Source organism: Pseudorca crassidens, chromosome 13 (assembly GCF_039906515.1).
Source record: "Pseudorca crassidens isolate mPseCra1 chromosome 13, mPseCra1.hap1, whole genome shotgun sequence".
Taxonomy (NCBI): Eukaryota; Metazoa; Chordata; class Mammalia; order Artiodactyla; family Delphinidae; genus Pseudorca; species Pseudorca crassidens.
In genome coordinates this window covers 13,203,662-13,221,292 of record NC_090308.1, presented here as the reverse complement: position 1 = coordinate 13,221,292, position 17,631 = coordinate 13,203,662, and the positions used below count along the sequence as shown (strand labels likewise).

Here is a 17,631-nt window from a genome sequence, read left to right as displayed (position 1 = left end):
TTTAAGCATAGAAATTGTGGGAGCTACTTGAACTCAACATAAATCTCTCAGCTGAATTCTCAAAACGAGTTATTTCAAGAGTATACTTTATTATTTATAAAAGGTGCAAAAATGTAACAAGTGATAACCTTATAGAACAATGTAAAGAATCCTGCCAGCAATTATTTTCCCTCAGATGTGTTAGCAATTTAAGCAACATAATTAAGTGCACCTTTACTCCTATAGTATTACACCAATGAGGAAACAGTAACTTTTCTAAGGATACATTGGTGAATTCTTTATTCAAAACATTTTTAAAAAGTCAGTGTAACGCGTGTGCATTTTACAATAATATCCATAGGTTTCCACAATATAGTCAAATGAAAACAGATTTAGTTTTACTTTGTAAACTCAAAGAAATATACACTGTTCGAGATTTCTGCATTTTTTTCCATTATGGTCATGCTTAAATTCTATTACATGTTGAAAATTCTAGCATTTTCAGGAAGTCTGTTATTGTACATAGGTAAAATAATAAAATAGATTCAAGGAAGGGGGCATAAAAACCCAAAACAACTTAAGTTGGTGGAAAAATAATCTGGATTATCTATTCAATTTATAAGTACCTACAGTTATTCTGGCATTGCAAAATAACCAAACATGGCATCTCAAGTTATATTCATGCATTCAAAATTTCTTTATGGTCCACTAATAAATATTGGTGAAGTCCAAGATATGGATATAGATTATTAAGTACAATGAACATGGTAGAAAAAATTACACACGTTCAATATAAATTTTACAGAACCAAACACATTGAAATACTTTTTAATATTTAGCAAACACCCTAAAATCATATACAAGATACACTGTATTTATGACAAATAGTTTAAAGCAAGGGGGAAAAATCAAGCCTTTTACCTTATTCCAGTATTCAGTGTTCATTGTTCAGTGGAAGGCAATATAGAAAAGTACTCAGCAAAATCATCATCAATTTAGATTACCTTTTATGACAGTAAAACTAAAATCTTCACTATCCAAGGGATGCAGAGGATTAAGGTAATCATACAGGTAGTTCAAGGGAAAAAGTTAACTTTCACCTCCTTTAAGTGAATGTTCAAGCTAACACCATTTTGGAGTTTTACTTTCCCATATCAATTTCCAGTTCATTATATTTTCTTCATAGTATTGGTTAGCAGTCATTTAATGGAACCTAGTAGCAATGCTGAGGAATCTGCTCAGAATATTTTTATCTCAGTGTAAATGTCCAGTAAATTTACGTCCAGTATACCCTCTTAAAAAATGTATCACTTTACAGTGGAAAAACCTAACAGACACTACCTCAGCCAGGTGATGAAGTTCAGCATCGACAATAATAAGTCGTAATGATGGTATGTACCTTTGAATGGTGTGATATGAATGGCACTTCTGCCGTCTTTCTTCCAAAAACTGGTAACACCTGTCTAATCGTGGGAAAAAGATCAGACAAATTACAGTTGAGGGCCATCTTACAAAATACTAGACCTGTACTCCTCAATACTACCAAGGTTACCAAAAACAAGAAGAGTTTGAGAAAATGTCACAGCTAAGAGGATACATGATGACTAAATGTAATGTGGCATCTTGAATCCTGGAACAGAAAAAAGACAGTTAAAAGCTAAGGGAATCTAAATAAAGTGTAGACTTAATAATGCATTGATATTGTTTCATTAATTGTGACAAATGTTTCATGGGTGTGTCATATATGGGTTCTATCTATACTATCCTTGGAATTTTTCTGTAAATCTAAAACTGTTCTAAAATAAAAGGTTTAATGAAAACTTTTATGAACATACAACTGCCTTTTATTCTTTTATTTTCATATTTTCATGATAAAATTATTTAAAAAATCATACCACCTTAATAGTAAAAAGAATGCTTTCTGTTCCGTGCCAGTCAATATTTTCTACAGGCCAGTCTCTTTTAGTTTAGTTTTACGTCTAACCACCACATATTTATTTGGCAAATTAACTGATATTTATATTCTTCCTATCGTTGGGAATGTTTTATTTCCTGTGGAAATAAAATTTTCAAATGATTTCTCTTATTTAAACTTTGATTTAAACCTACAGTATTATACACGCACTCACACATATGCATATGCACATCTAAATATATCTGTGTGTGTGTCATTGAAAGAAACATACTTCTTTGTAACTTCAGTGTGATATTGGTGAACTGAGAACAGTGATTTTTGAATCACATTATTGAACAAAGCAATAACATATTCATATATTCCTCTGTCTTAAAATAAGCTTGGTTGTATTTTTTAATGAATAATTAAATCAGATTTTTAAAGTATAGTTTGAAAAAAATCGGGGGAAAGTGCATTAAAATGGCATTTAATACATACATTCTTGAAAATGGGAATTATTATTGAGCTGGAGAACTTTGATAAAATAGTAATATTATATGTAACACTTCACTCTTTCCATGTTTATTTCATTCCCATGGCCATCCTGTAAATTATTATATTCCTCATTTGAAGATAAAGAAACAGGCTCAGAGAGGATAAGTGATTTGCCCAAAGTCACATGAGACAGAAACATAACTTGAAACCAAATTTATAATTAAAGGCTGGTATCTGGAAACAAAACTTATCACTCTGTGCACTGTTGTGTGTTGCAAGGATACTACTAAGAGTGTTGCAGAGAAGATCCGAAGCAAGTTTTTGGTATCAGTTTCATTGGTAAATATTTGAAGTTGCAGCAAGTAAGGAATAACTAAACTTTTTGCAGATTGAGTATTGTTTTCTCAGGAGAACAAACATATTGGTCAGAAATTTTTTAAAAACTGAAAAGGGCATGCAAATATAAGTGAAAACTATGAAAATTAAGGTCATAAACTGTCAACATAAATACACAGGCAAAAAAAAATTCTGGAAGTATCTTTACCACTTTTCAAAATAATTTGCCAATGTATCTAATGCAAAGTTTTCAAAACTCAAGTTTGACAGGGTTCTATCTATAGACATTTTGGACCTAAGAAATTTTAGGTGGCTTATTTTCCTATTTTCTGATTGTATGTTAAATTTCTTCCTTGTATATTTCTTCCTCAACACATCTGGTATATTACATTTTTTGCAAATGTAGTTTGTTACAATTACAATATGACATTTTTTTCAATGTAAGTTAAAAGTGTATAGAAAAAAATGGATAAATTCAAAAAATAAGAATCAGGTATTATTTTAAATCAGCTTAATGGGGTGAAAGTGTATTTTTTTGCCCCTAATAAATAAATACTATTTACTTATTTCTACAATCTTTTTGCAAAACCGAACTATCAGGTAAATATATGATACACATTTCATTCCACAAGTAAGAATCTAGGCAGCATTAAAGGATACGAATAAACACCCCATGCACCATGACCAAATATCAGAACTGGTCATCCTATGTACATATTTTAAAATTGAAAAAAAATGACCACATTATATGGTCTTGATTTTTGCACTTCATAGTGTTGATATCAAAATTGTGTTTTGCTATTGTTCTCTTGCCAGTGCACCTGCTGTGCTTAGAGCTGCCCTATAACACTGTCGGGACATCTGTATTACCTTTAGGTAACATCATAAGAGTTATCCAGAGTAAAGAAGCATCATGCATTCATTATTAGTGTGATCTATGTTCAAGATCCATCTCTGAAGAAACCTCTCCAATTTATATAAATATATGTATACATATTCATATATAATCTATATCCTCTACTTTTCTTTCCATTATAGACACATCTGAAGTTAGGCATTATTTAAAGAGCATTAACCTCTTTCTGTGTGCATTAGGAGATTCTAACAGTATACAAAGATAACTTGGCAATGTAAAATATAAAGTGTACCTTCTAAAGTGCTAATTTTTCCCCAGGGAGGAATTTACTCACCAGGAAAAATCAAACTCTACCAAAACAAATATTGTGCTCTTGGAATGGTAGCATAGACACCAGTTGAGGGCTTTTTTTTGTTTATTATAGCTCTGTAATTAAAACTGAAGGAATTATACCATACTTTAAAAATTGGTAGAGTTGCAAGTACACAGACATACTCTTACATGGAAACTTTAAACATTTTGAAATTAAAAGAGAAACACTCCCCTCCCCTGAAAATAGGAATTTAGCAGGGAAATCTCACGTAACATCTGATGTGTAAATCTACTCTAGAATCATTCTCAACACAACTTCCTAATCAGATTTCAAAAGGATATACTAGCTTCAAAATCTGTATACTACAAATGCCCAGAGTTAGAGATTAGGACTCTTTATAAGGGCCCTTATCTTTTACATTTGGTAAAATATTAAAGGTATTGTCAAACAGACAATTCATCTAATAGTCCAAAGTATCTTATAAAGATAACTTATGACTAGCAAGTCACCATCATATATAGTAACAACAAGAATATAAAGTCTACATTTAAAAAGATTGATGCATGCAGTGTATCATAGCATATTACATATTTTCTAGTCATGTGCCTCAAACACAGCAACAAGTATGATATTACAACATATATGTGTATACAGCATAGTAGCATAACAATTCTAATCAAGAAAAAAATTAGATAATTTAGGAACAATAAACTTCACAATAGAAGTGATGATTATTCTTTTAGCTTTTTCTTCACTCGTTAGGAAAAAAATACGACATTTTGTAAACATCTTCATAGCTATCTTTTTCACCATATTACTGAAAACTATTGTTCAAATAGTAAATATCTAATTGACATGGATAAAGCATGTCTTAACACACTAACACTTTCAGACAGAAACACGCATTTGTTAAAAGAAATAATAATTATAAATATTTTCTATCTTGTATTTTAACTACATTTTCATAAATAATGTATTTAAAAGTGCTGAATATAGTAGGATAGTCAGCAACGCCAGTGTAAACAGAACGTTTTGTTTTCTACTCTGCAAACTTTTTTTTTAAATCCCATTTTGTCAAACACTGCAACAGTTAAAATATTTGCATAGGGAATAGATAATAGCCCTTTTAATCATATCTCCTGAATTCTGTATAAGTTAGAAAATCAAATTCACTTAAAAAAGCAATTCTTGAAATGTTTTAAGTTTATGGCAAAAGAAAATTACGATGTCAACCTTTCAAGTAAAATAAATGTTAAAAAGAAAACCCCAAACTTGGTTTTTTTAAAAAAACTTTAATAAATTAAAAAAATGAGAGGTAGTTAAAAAAATGACAAAGGAAACTTATAATTTTAATATCCTTAATATAAGGCCAGTATTCTTAGTGGATATAAATATGTTTAAAACTTTCATTTTAGGTTACTCAATATTTATTAAGTTTAAGATTAAAAAAATAGCCTCCAGGGGATGTTAATATTCAAATGTAACACCTTGATATAAATATGACACTGACTTTTGTGTGTGTGTGCGAGATAGGATACTGTTTTCTTGAATGTCAAAAGTACGTGCCAATGTCAGGCAAGTATTTTTTGTCTTAAAGATTTAGTAGTACATATAAAAAATAATACGGCAGCTAAAAGATTTGAGCACTGTACTGCCTTTCAATTATGGATCAGAATGGTTTGGTTTTAACATTTTTTAAATAAGTCATTTTTAAGATACTATGTGAAAACAGTTAAGGTCTGAAGTAGAGAATTGTCTTCTAGAGAACCCCTGTAAAACTTTTCTTGCTTAAAAACTTAGCTTTTCTTGGATTTCACTTTCAAGGAAAATATGCCACAGCACAGATGCTATTCATCAAAAGTTTTATGATGCTACATATAGGCATTCCTTTATTAAATCCTTTCTTTATATTCCAAAACTAAGTTATCAAGCTTATTATTATTATTTTTTTGCTAAAGTACATACTTTACACAACCATTTTAGAACTGGAGAGCCAGTCTTTAATAAATTAATTACAGTATTGGACATCTGATACATAGATTCATTTTCCTCTATTACAGTTAAAAACAATATCACTCTTTGATTTGTCTTTGAGATAGAATATCTTCAAATTGTTTTGTGCTTTTTTTTCTCTTTTCTTCATATATATACATATATGAAGAAAACTCTTCCGTAATGAAAATGCCACAGTTTTGGCAGTGAACAACCAGAGGAATTCCCCATTAGGATTTTCCAACAAACAGAGATAAATAGCTCTTTTTTCATGTACAGAAATATTGGCTTCAAAATTAGTGTACTGAACACAGTATATAGCATGTTGAATATCATAGTTACAATTTAAAAATTGGCTTTTTCTGTCTTAGATTATATTTAAAAATGCAAACCACAGCCAACTTTTTGGCAATTATTTCTATAAGACCATATTGCACGAAAGTCCTTAAATACAGATATAAGTTATGCCATTGGCTTAAATATTAACAACAACTACATGGCAAATGAAGCAGTTTTACTTTGCACATGCAGTCTCTGGATACACTAGGAGACTGTTCATAGGACTACAAATACAGTTTGCTTGCAAGTAGAATGCGTGTTGAATGAAACAAACTAATTTGGCAATTCATTGTTTCAGGTGGTATTTTCTCCAAACGTAACCATGGATAACCTTGATACAAAATGGAGACAAAGACCATATGGTTGTATTTTCACAGTAGCCTGAGGAATGCTAAACTGTAGTTCTCCAGGAACTCAGTTTCAGGTGTTATTTAACTACTTTTATTTCTCATCCCAGCCCTCCAAAATGATTTTTTAAAAATAAAAATTAAGATTCAGAAGTAGAGCTGGCAGTACTTTCAACAAATGACTTATAAATCTGAGAGTTCAAAAACCTTGGGAAAGAATCTCTGTGCATTAAGGTATATATCTGAAGTTGGGCATCTTCATACATGTGAGCATTAGGATCCAACAGATTTCTGTTGATCACCTCTCTAACTCGAGAATCGAGGCTGACCTAAAAAGAAATAAGAGCAGATACATTAAATAATATTTTTTCAAAAGATCTCAAGTAAGTAAGTATAGATTCATGACATTTCAGAGGAACCTCACAGAATAACTCTAAAATCTTGAGGTTAGGGGCCTCCCTGGTGGCGCAGTGGTTGAGAGTCCGCCTGCCGATGCAGGGGACGCGGGTTCGTGCCCGGGTCCGGGAAGATCCCACATGCCGCGGAGCGGCTGGGCCCGTGAGCCATGGCCGCTGGGCCTGCGCGTCCGGAGCCTGTGCTCCGCCACGGGAGAGGCCACAACAGTGAGAGGCCCGCATACCGCAAAACAAAACAAAAACAAAAACAAAAAAACAACAAAAAACCAAAATCTTGAGGTTATGTTTTCAAAGGTTACATAATAACCCTGCATACTTTTCTCCTTCAAAAGTTGAATTAAACAAACAAAAACCAACTTTTAAACCAGAATTTTAGTTCAGAGATCTTGGCTTACTTGGATGTATCTTTTCTACGCATTCACTCAGGAGTTTTTTTGACAATTTCTGTTCATTGTTGCGGTGCTAGAGAATTCCCTGGCCAGGATACAAATTGACATCCTCCTATTATGAGACTGCTGGGGTAACTCTTGATGGAACAAGGTAGAAATCTGGCAGAGAGTAGTTCTCTGTCCAAACTTAACACATATATCAAGTGCTGATTCCCGATAGTTTCAAATCCCAGCAAGTCCTCCCGTGTCAGAAGGAGGACACCAGGAATGTGGAAGGGCTGAGTAGAGCAGAACGACAGCACACACTCTTCAGCTCTTCTATCTACCTGGCATGGCATAGGACACTCTGTAGCCCATACCTAGGAATACATCCAAAGGTCTCTGTACTAAAGATTAAGCAGAATATTTACTTGAAATTCAATCTCTGAAAGGAGAAATGTAAGTAGGAATTCAGAGTACCCATTAATCATACAGTGTTATTTGAAAAGTGTAAAGAAATTAAATTCTGCAAGTGATTCAGTTTTGTTTTTGTTTTGTTTTGGTTTTTTCCTCCCTAAATGCTAATCTGGTTGGAACTGGTAGAGCATGTTGAAATGGGAAGGGGGGGAAATTAAATACCAATAAATGCACACTCTGGGAAAAGAACTAAGGTCTGCTCTGAAATGACATGTTAGCAACACCCTCTAAGAGGCAAACCACCTCAGAGTCTTGATTGGTGTCCATAGTTCTCACTGTTGAACAAAGACTAGGGCATTGTGATCCACAGTTATTTGTCTCATGACGTACTCAAGTCTATACAAACCTTTCATATTTATAGCTGAACGTTTTGTCACAAGCATTTTGCAAAAGCCTTTTTGGTTTCGGCTTCTTTTCCCACCCACTGTTTGGACTAAGCCTGGGATCTGAAACAGTCCCAATGACGGAAGCCACTCATATTCCATTTGGTGTCCCCAGATGCCTGAGCTCAACAGCCCATGTGGTGTTGGGTTCCTTGATATACACCAGGGATGGCTGCTAGGGGAGGATGTGTCGGGAAATGGTGATCCAGACTCAATTTCTGTGGTTTAGCTAGACTAACTTATATAGAGAAAAAATTAAACGTTCCTTGGCTGAACTATATATTCTTCTCTCTAAATTCTAAAGAAAAAAGAAAAGATGTTCTGGAAATGGGTCGTTTACATTTTATTCTCTGTGTTGCTGCCATAAGAGGTCATCGTCAAGTGCCAAGTAATAAAAAGTACAGAATTTTTATCTAAGCTTTTTCTTTAAAAATATCATTTGTTTTTCTACTCAAAAGGAAAATATTGGCATTGGAGTTTAAACTGATAGATCTTATTCTGAAATGTGGTGTTATGGTCAAGCGAATCTTAACAAACATATTCTATTATTTTTGTAAATGGTGCTCTTACTTTCAAACTTGGGAAATTTTTCTTTCATTGGAGAGAGAAACATTAGATTAGTGATAAAGAGGTCATTTATTTCTTAAATAATAGCATAATGCAATATATGCTATTTAACATATATGTTCCCTAACACATATAATTAACATATTTAACATGTGATAAACTGATAACAGTTTATCAGTAGCTGGAATAATATTAGTTATCTGAAGACAGAGAAATAAAATAATTTGAATTAGTAAATGTGTTGAGTCTTCATTGAATAATTTAAAAATTTTTTTGGCTAATTAAGAACAGTAGTGAAATGCAGTACAGAAAGTAGTACCATTCAGCATTTAGTAATCTGTAACAAAAACACATTTGCTATTTCCTTTTGAAAAATAAAATATTTTCCTAAATATCTGGTTGTTTGTTTGAAAAGGTTGTCTGTCAAAAGAAGTGTAGAGAGGTCAAACAACAAGGATAAACCCCATGAGCATAACAGTCTATAGTTTCATCTTGTAGCATCTTTGTGCTTCGATTGTGGAACATCTATAATACAAGATAGTGTGGGTGGATCCCAGCATGGGCCTGAGCCATTGTCACCCTAGGATTCACCCATGATTGGATGGCTTGTGAGGCCAATGCGTAGGACTGAGGAGTTTCCTATAAAGAACTCATGCTAGGCGAAGAGAAAGTTGAGTAGCACAAGACAAGAGCTATCCTTGGGCAATGGAAATTCTTTTCTTAGTCCTCACAGACTCCCATTTAGGTGGGGTGAAGGGAGGGACGCAGTGCAGCAATAACAGTTAAAAAGCGATCTACTACTGTGGGACAGGGCACAAGAGGGCACTGAGAGACTTGGCAGCATTTAACTGGCAGTTTTAGCAGTGCTGGAAATGTTGGCAGTGTTGAGAGGTGGTAACTGAAGCTTTAAAAAGGCATAAGTGACTTTGTGACAGGACTCAATGAACTTGGAAGCATCCATTCCCACAGGGAGTAGGAGACAGAGAAGAAGAAAAGCACGTGGCTTGCAAACATAAAAATATGCACCAGCAACTCCACAAACTAACTGGGGGGAAAATGAAATGAAAGCTAAAGGTTCAACAACAGTATGGGGGGTAAAGTGGGGAGGATGAAAACAGAAATCTTTCTAGTGTGGTTGGGAAAACCTGGGTCAAATTGAATTAAATATTATGCTTGATAGATTTCCTAGCAATGGAGCCAATTCATGTAAAATAGGTCAGTATTGGCAAAAGGGAGCACACCAAGTTTTGACCCTGTCTTCCTCTTCTAGTCATCATGGAAATTTTGACTCTTTGGACATTTTTTCGGTGGAATTGTACTGAAGATGATGAATTACCACTAAAAGTCTTTTACTCTCATAAGGACCCTCCTAAGTCAATTAATTCCTTAAACAATTTTTTTACACATAATGATTTAATTTTTCTCCCATTTTTTCCACTTTATTTTTAATTTTACTGAAGCTGCTTTACTTAGGATTATTTTCTAAGTAAAATTCTGATTAATTTTTTTCTTTTTCCTTTATAAGTCCACGTTCAATTTTACCAATTATAGTCTTTGCCATTGGAAATGTTCTTTATAATTTTAACTAAATTCGGTCTTCTCATGTAAAATTTTACAGATCTGAAGGCTATCTGGTTTTCCTATCTGTTTTAATACACTTTTACCACGTGTGTTTTTAGTCATATTATTTTGTGTTGGTTATTTCTACTGAAAATAATTATAAATTACAAATAAGATTGATTATTGGAATGTGTTTCTTGGACCAAACATCACTGGTAGGATGAAGTGGAGTAACCATATTTCTGATGGTGTACAAATGATGGGAAAGTTAATCTTGTTTCTGAAGGAGAGTTCAGACATGTGGTTAAGGTTACTAGTTCTTATCGTGTCTCAAGTTCAAGTTTGGGTTCATAGAAATCCATAGTAGTATCATGAATGGAATACAATGGAATAACTCATCAGCATATTGTAGCTGGAAGAGCATCACACTTGGAATCTGAAGATCTTAGGGTTGTGTTCTCTCTCTACCAGATATAATTCTAATATCCTTGTTTTACTTCTTTGAAAATCAATTTCCTTTCCTAGAAAATGGTGCCATGTGTCCTAGAGGCTAAAGGATTCTTGTGAGACTTATACTGTAATAATATACATAAGACCATTTTGTCAACAACAAAGTTTAAGCCCAGTGTAAAGTAATGATAGTAATGATAATAATAATTGAGCGTATGTATAATGACACCTCAAACCCAATGTCTTTAGACTTTGTATCAACTTGAATTTTACCTTCTCAGAGTGGCCTTACCTGACTAACCCTATTCTAACTACATCATTTGACCTCCACCCTCATCATAATGTTTATCACGATTTTTAGTTACTTGTTTTTGACATGATTTATTTGTCTTCCTAAAATGAAAGCTCCATAAGGTATAGGCCAACATTCACCATCATATCCCTAACATCTAGCCCAGTACCTGGCTCGTGGGAAGTACTCAATAAATATTTTTTGAATGATAATATGCGTGCACAAAGAAATGAATCTAGGAAAGTACAATCATGAGTCCTGTTTAGAAAAACTGATTTAAATTATTGAAAGTGCTAAATTCACATGATTTTGCACGAAGAAACATCTGTCTATGTGCACACATAGGACCCACATGTCTTTCACATATGCATTATGTTTAGATAATTCTGGTGTTTAAATAGGCTTTTTGCTTTTTTCTCCCTGATAGCAACTGGAAGTTTAGGGTGAAATCAGAAGAAGCAAACAGTTCCTACTACTATAAAAATTGTCATTCAGCAGAGCCTGAAAGTCATAGATTTAGTGGTTTTTTTAGCTTTTTCCATTCCCACATTCTACAGAACAAGGTATCTAAGGCTGCAGAGCACTGAAGTGAGTTTCTTAGTGTTAAACAGATGGTTAAGTGGTGGGGCTGGATTACAGCCCTGGTTAAGGACAGTGCTGTCACTAGATATCTGAACACACATAGTTTTCTTCAATTCCCATAAGTCTTACAGTTGTTTCAGCATTTATAGATATTTCTTTATTCAACAGCTCAATGCTGTTTAAGTTGGTCATAACTTTTAAGCAGACTTTTTATTAAAGTTCCTTATTTTGCTGGGTTTGTCTTTTCAATACTTAATATAAGTTGCCACTGGCATCTGTGATGTGCAAGCCTACTATTCATCTTAAATTCCTCTTTATTACGTCCATTTGTTTTCCCTTTGAGGACAAAAAAGAAAATTCACTTTTGAAAGAAATGTTATTTTTGTCTGTTTTTAGATTTTTTTTTTTTAAATTTAAAATTTGGTCATTTCCCCTCTTGAAATGCATGCTATGCCGAGAGTGGAAGTTATATTGCCTCCTGGTTGTAAACATGTATTTTATAACATAACATCCAAATTATTAAAAATGCATATAACATGATCTTAAAACAACGAAATGTAACATTCAGCACTCTGGCTTCATGAAGGAAATATGCTATGTATATATAATTTTTTTTTTTTTTTTTTTTGTGGTACGCAGGCCGCTCACTGTTGTGGCCTCTCCCGTTGCGGAGCACAGGCTCCGGACGCGCAGGCTCAGCGGCCATGGCTCACGGGCCCAGCCGCTCCGCGGCATGTGGGATCCTCTCGGACCGGGGCAGGAACCCACGTCCCCTGCATCGGCAGGCAGACTCTCAACCACTGCGCCACCAGGGAAGCCCCAATGCATATATAATATTAAGAATGTAGACCTCCTTAACGTTTAACAAAGGGCAACATGATGACCCGATCTAGTTAAAGTAAAATGAAAGTCTAGTGAAGAAAACTGAGGTTCTGGTTAAGAATAAAGTCCTGACAATTTTCAGTTATTTAGTTATTACCATTTTACAAATGATTCAAATGTTCATATTCTTTAAAAATATTCTGAGTAGAAAAAGATTGTCTGGCTCCAAAGCGGGAAGTAGATTCCCAACTCCGATGGCCTTGCAGTGGTTGCTCAGAGCACCATGTTAAGACAGACTCTGAGGTTGAATCTGGGTACAGCAGTGAGGAAGACCGTGACTAATTGGCCATGACATTTGGAGGGGAGAATGCAGTAGCACCACAAGGGCCTTACAGCTGCCATTCTGGACTTGGTTTACTATCCTCTGTGCCCCTTTGAATTTTGATTTTTATAAACAAATCAACTGAATACCGAGGCCCAGAAAAAGTGAACTGATTTATCCCAGGCCACACAATTAAGTTGGAGCTAAGCATGGACTAGAATCTGTCCACCCGAGTGTTAGTTCAGTGTTCTTACTTCTATATAGTCAGGGCTCTCTGGATGGGACATGTGTTCTCTCCAGTGGTGGAAAACAAAACTTGAAGGGTGATAACACAGTATCACTAAACGGTTAGCAGTGTATTGTTGATTAGAAATGGACAAGTGTTTGCATAGAAGGTCAGTGAGATATAATATTTTGGAAAGGGCCCTGGGATAGCTAGAAAGTGAGTGCCATTTTGGGAGTATATAAGTGAGTCAAGTCACCTGACTGGGCTCAAAAGTAAATATATCTATACGTGGGCTTAAAATGTAACTTCTTAACAATTATCTTTTATAATTGCCTACTTTGGGTTTATTCAATTTTGCTGCTAAATAATAAGTGTAATTACTATGTTGACAGGAGAGCCATCAGTTGGCTAAACAGAGGTACTTCATACAGTCCAATCACTTAGATTCTATGTTGAGAATTATTTATATATCAGCAAACAAGTAGCCAGATGATAAAAATTTGAATTTTACCTCTGCCTCTGGTATTTAGAGAATATTAAAGGAGAGAGGCTATTACACTAAATATTAGTCTATTTAGTTTAGGAAAGGTCATGTTCTTATTCAAGAAATAATATTTTAATGACTTTTTGGTGAAACTCATGTTCAAAGTAAAGAAATTTGGTTAAAACAAAACTCCATTACTTTTGCAAAATAATGAAAATCCAATAATTTATATTTCAGTAATCAATAACTATGATATCTCTAAACTGTGGCCCAGAGAAGAAGTAATTTTGTGAAAACTAAGTATTTTAGAAAGCTCCATCAATGAGTGACATCTGAAACTCAAGAGCTGTGAGAACAGTGGGGAAGTGTTTCCCACAAAAACTTAAAATTAGAAAATGGAGACTGTAAAATAAAGGAATTGTATGTACTTAATATAGAGAGCACTTTTTCTACTAACATTGTTTTAAAATGGGACAGTCATCATTTTAAGAGGATACACAGTACAAAGGAATGGACTAGATAATTTAAACAATAATCATTTTCAAATGATACATGTTACATATTTGGGGGAGAGAGATGGGATAGATAATCTTCCCAAAGACTCTGTAATTATGTGTACTTATGGACAAGAGAAGCACATCTTGGGGCACATTTGGATTATTTGATATATTTGCCTTGTATTGCAATATTAAATAAAAATGAAGGTGAACTTAATATACTAATAAAATTCAAGTAGAACTGGTTAGATGCTGAGGTTCTAGAGAGACCAGAAACCTGAAGAATGTATTTTTAGGATGCAGAATTTTAATGGTGTTAGAAATACAAAGTGGCATCAGTAATAAATGTATTGAGGCTATAGAAAAATTTCTCCCCACCTTGTTTCTATGAATACTTTTTCTGTGTTAATGCAGGAAATAATAATTAAGACAATCTTTTGTGTATCCAATTCAAGGTTTCTCATTTTGCAGAGACAATGCTATTGGAGTACTCTGGAATACCAATGGCACGAACGGATACATCTTTAAAAAATTACTTAGGTATATCTGATTAGAAGTGAAATAGCTTATATAGCATCCCAAGCACAGAGCTGATAGACCAGACACAAACTCATGTTACAGATTTAAAGGTAAGGGCCGCACCAAACGCTAGAGGAGACAGATACCTGTCTCTAGGGGATGTAATAAACGTCCGCGTGCAGGAGAGGGGTGTGGAGGATAAAGTCCGGAGGCAGACAGCACCAGGTCAGAACACTTAAATGCACAGGTAAAGTCACAGTGGATTAAGAGAGACAGAAAAGAGAGCAAGAGGGTGGCGTGCAGAAGAGAAGGCATTCTAGGAAATTCTAAGTTCAAATTCTGAAAAGCCCTGCTGGAACTAAGTCACTCGGCACTTCAGAGGCCAGGCACGCTCTCAGCCCCTCCCTCACCAAATGCTTGTTAACTCTGGTAGCGGGACCGTTTCTCAGGAGCAAACTGATATTTAGAAAGCTAATGGAACGGTGTCAATCCGGTTGCTTGAAACGTTCCTTGTTTATCAGGTACATTCTGGCAATGGGAAAAATAGCTTGCACTTATAAATAACAGGAAAACCAGAACAAGTAAAATGATTGCCATTACACATCTCTCCCCCAAGAATATTAATGGGTCCTAAAGGGTCATACTTCAGTTCTGTAAAAATTCTATCATAAGCATCAACATGGCAGGGTTTCTTTTGTTTTCGTTTTTCTCCCCTATACCAGAGGTTTTCAAACTAGTACGTATGTGGAAAACTTGTTAAAGGTATGGACTCCTGGGCTCTATTTCCCAAAATTCAGATTCAGAAGTCCTGGGTCAGCCTCGAGAATTTGCTTTTCAAACAAATGCTCCAGGTGATTCCTATACAGGTGATCTGGGGATCACACTTTGAGAAACACTGCCCCAAAGTAAGTTCTTCTTTTCCACTTTAAGTCACGGCAACTTGTATTACCAGGCTTCCTAATGGTAGTTCTGAAAAGCAAGTAGACTATCACATGATTCAGCTAGAGATAAATGATCAAAGCATACTGGGGAGACCTAACCTTGAAACACGTGTTCAGGTAGATTCAGGTAGAATGGAATATAGATTATCTACCAAGACAAGACTTCTAGCTTGTCCACACCCCGTGCATTCATTACTCAATTTGGACAGAAGTCCTTTTAGGTTCATCCTTGGTCTAAGAAGCTCACATCAATATTTTCCAGATTTTTACCTCTTTTGGTGAGAGTATAGAAATGTAATCTTCGTATATCATTCTGGCCTTTTCTTCAATTACTTTTTTATTCTGCTCTTTCTTTAAGTCTTCACAGGCAAGCCAGAAGAGTAGGTTCTCTTCACTGTATTCTGTTCGGAGGAACTCTCTGAAGAGGTTTCTTCCTGCCGGGGCCTTCATCATCTTGTCAAAATTTTGAGACCAGGACAAGACTTCATCTGAAGTGGGGTTTTGGCTGCAGAGACAGAATGGGGCCGTTATCAAAAGCAACTTTGGTGCGGGGATGGTGAGCTGCAGGTAGAAATGCCATGCAATTGCTGCCATCTAGTGGTCATTGAGACTCAGTCCAGCCTGACCTGGCAAACATCTGCCAGGACTGGGCTAGAGATTTCTGGGTCTTGACAAAAATTCGTGTAGGTACAAGCTATGTGTTAGGGAGTCAAGCATTCAAGTAGCAAGGGGCTACACACACTCTGCACGTGGTCATCATAGATGACCTATGAATGAAGCCTGGGCATTTTTGAACCCAAACAATCGACTGCAAGCCTATGCATTACTTTGAAAGGCAAACTGAACTTTTTTGTTTGCATCTGATTTAGATTTTCATTTCCAAGCCATAAGATACAGTTTCTCTTTTCATCTCTGGTCGCTGTCTTTTCATTTTTCACTGAATCAAAATAAGAATACATTGTGTGCACTTGTCACATATTTTCCTAAACTTTAATAATTATTCTGGTAACTATTATGAGCGAATTGTTACCTATGAATGGAGTTATCACAGTTAAAAAGCACAGGACAATTATAATGACATCAGGGACTTTTTAGATACCTATATTCAGGTTTTCAGCGACTACTTTCCTGCAGAAACCACCAGTTATTACTTCCTTTGCTTATACATCAAAGAAGTAAAGGATAGAAGCTTGGAGATTCTTATGGTTAAATTGGTCCTGATTTTGCCTTGCCATTCATTCGTCTGTTTAATAATTTTCCAACCTAAAATACGCTTGGTCAAAAAATTCTTATATTTTATCTTACCTTTTTGACCAAATATTTTATATAGATTTGCTATTATTCCAAAATGTCTGAACTTCCTCATTTGTTTCAAAAAAAGTGTAAAAGACAGAAAAATTACTATGAAGCATCAAAATTAAAACCTTCTCATAAGAAGTAGAAAAAGAAAGTACATATCATTAAACAAATAATCTGCTTGTATTTTAATTCTATTCTGTGGATACTGCATTTCAACTTCTCAGTTTGGCGAAAATACTTAATTAGAGTCCCTTCCAATGGAAATGGGACTGAGGAACAGCTGGGTGCCCTTTCTCACTGACTTAGGTAGTTCCATATCTTTTCTGTGTGTGTTTTAGACTCTTCTATAAAGATAACAACTTAAAAATATTCTCAGAAAAGGGAAGTAGAGAACTAGGGCAGTTTAGGGGGAGAGGTTAATTCATGTATCAATCATTGTTTTTTGAAAGGGAAGGATAAACTCAAGCAATGTTTTAGCTGATAGTTTAACAGAGCTAATAAAAAAAAAAGGGATAAAAAGCAGTTGCAATCACAAAATAAGATCTCCCAGACTAAGTATGCATTCATTTCACAAAACCATTTTGAGGAGTTACTGGGAAGCAAGAGATTATGTTTAAGCATTGGGTAGATGTACACAGCACGTACATGCAAGACACAATTACAACGTGAATCACACTCACCATTCCTCTAGGACCTGGATACTCTCCATTTTTGTGGTATGTGTGAGTCTTCCTGCGTTTTCCCCTCTTTCTTCATTCCTAACAGTGAGGCTGTAATGTAGTATAACACTTTATTTTGTCGAGGGAAAACCAATTATTTAAAGAAAAGAAAAAAATTCCAGGAAAATATTTCATGGAAGAATTTTATTTTCAACT

At 34.8% G+C, this 17,631-nt stretch overlaps 1 protein-coding gene across 2 annotated transcripts in view; it reads right to left on the bottom strand.

The window, feature by feature from the left end:
- Positions 1–262: 262 nt before the first annotated feature.
- Positions 263–17,631, bottom strand: part of RGS17 (regulator of G protein signaling 17) — an 88,232-nt gene continuing 70,863 nt past the window's right edge. Inside the window, exons 3-5 of one of the 2 annotated variants that reach the window (XM_067701742.1) lie at positions 17,437–17,526; positions 15,728–15,962; positions 263–6,880 (exon numbers count right to left, since the gene is read on the bottom strand). In XM_067701742.1, coding sequence (XP_067557843.1) covers positions 6,692–6,880; positions 15,728–15,962; positions 17,437–17,526 — 514 coding nt within the window. In that variant the 3' untranslated portion in view covers positions 263–6,691. The remainder of the gene's footprint in view (positions 6,881–15,727; positions 15,963–17,436; positions 17,527–17,631) is intronic. The other variant, XM_067701743.1, reaches the window with a different exon arrangement.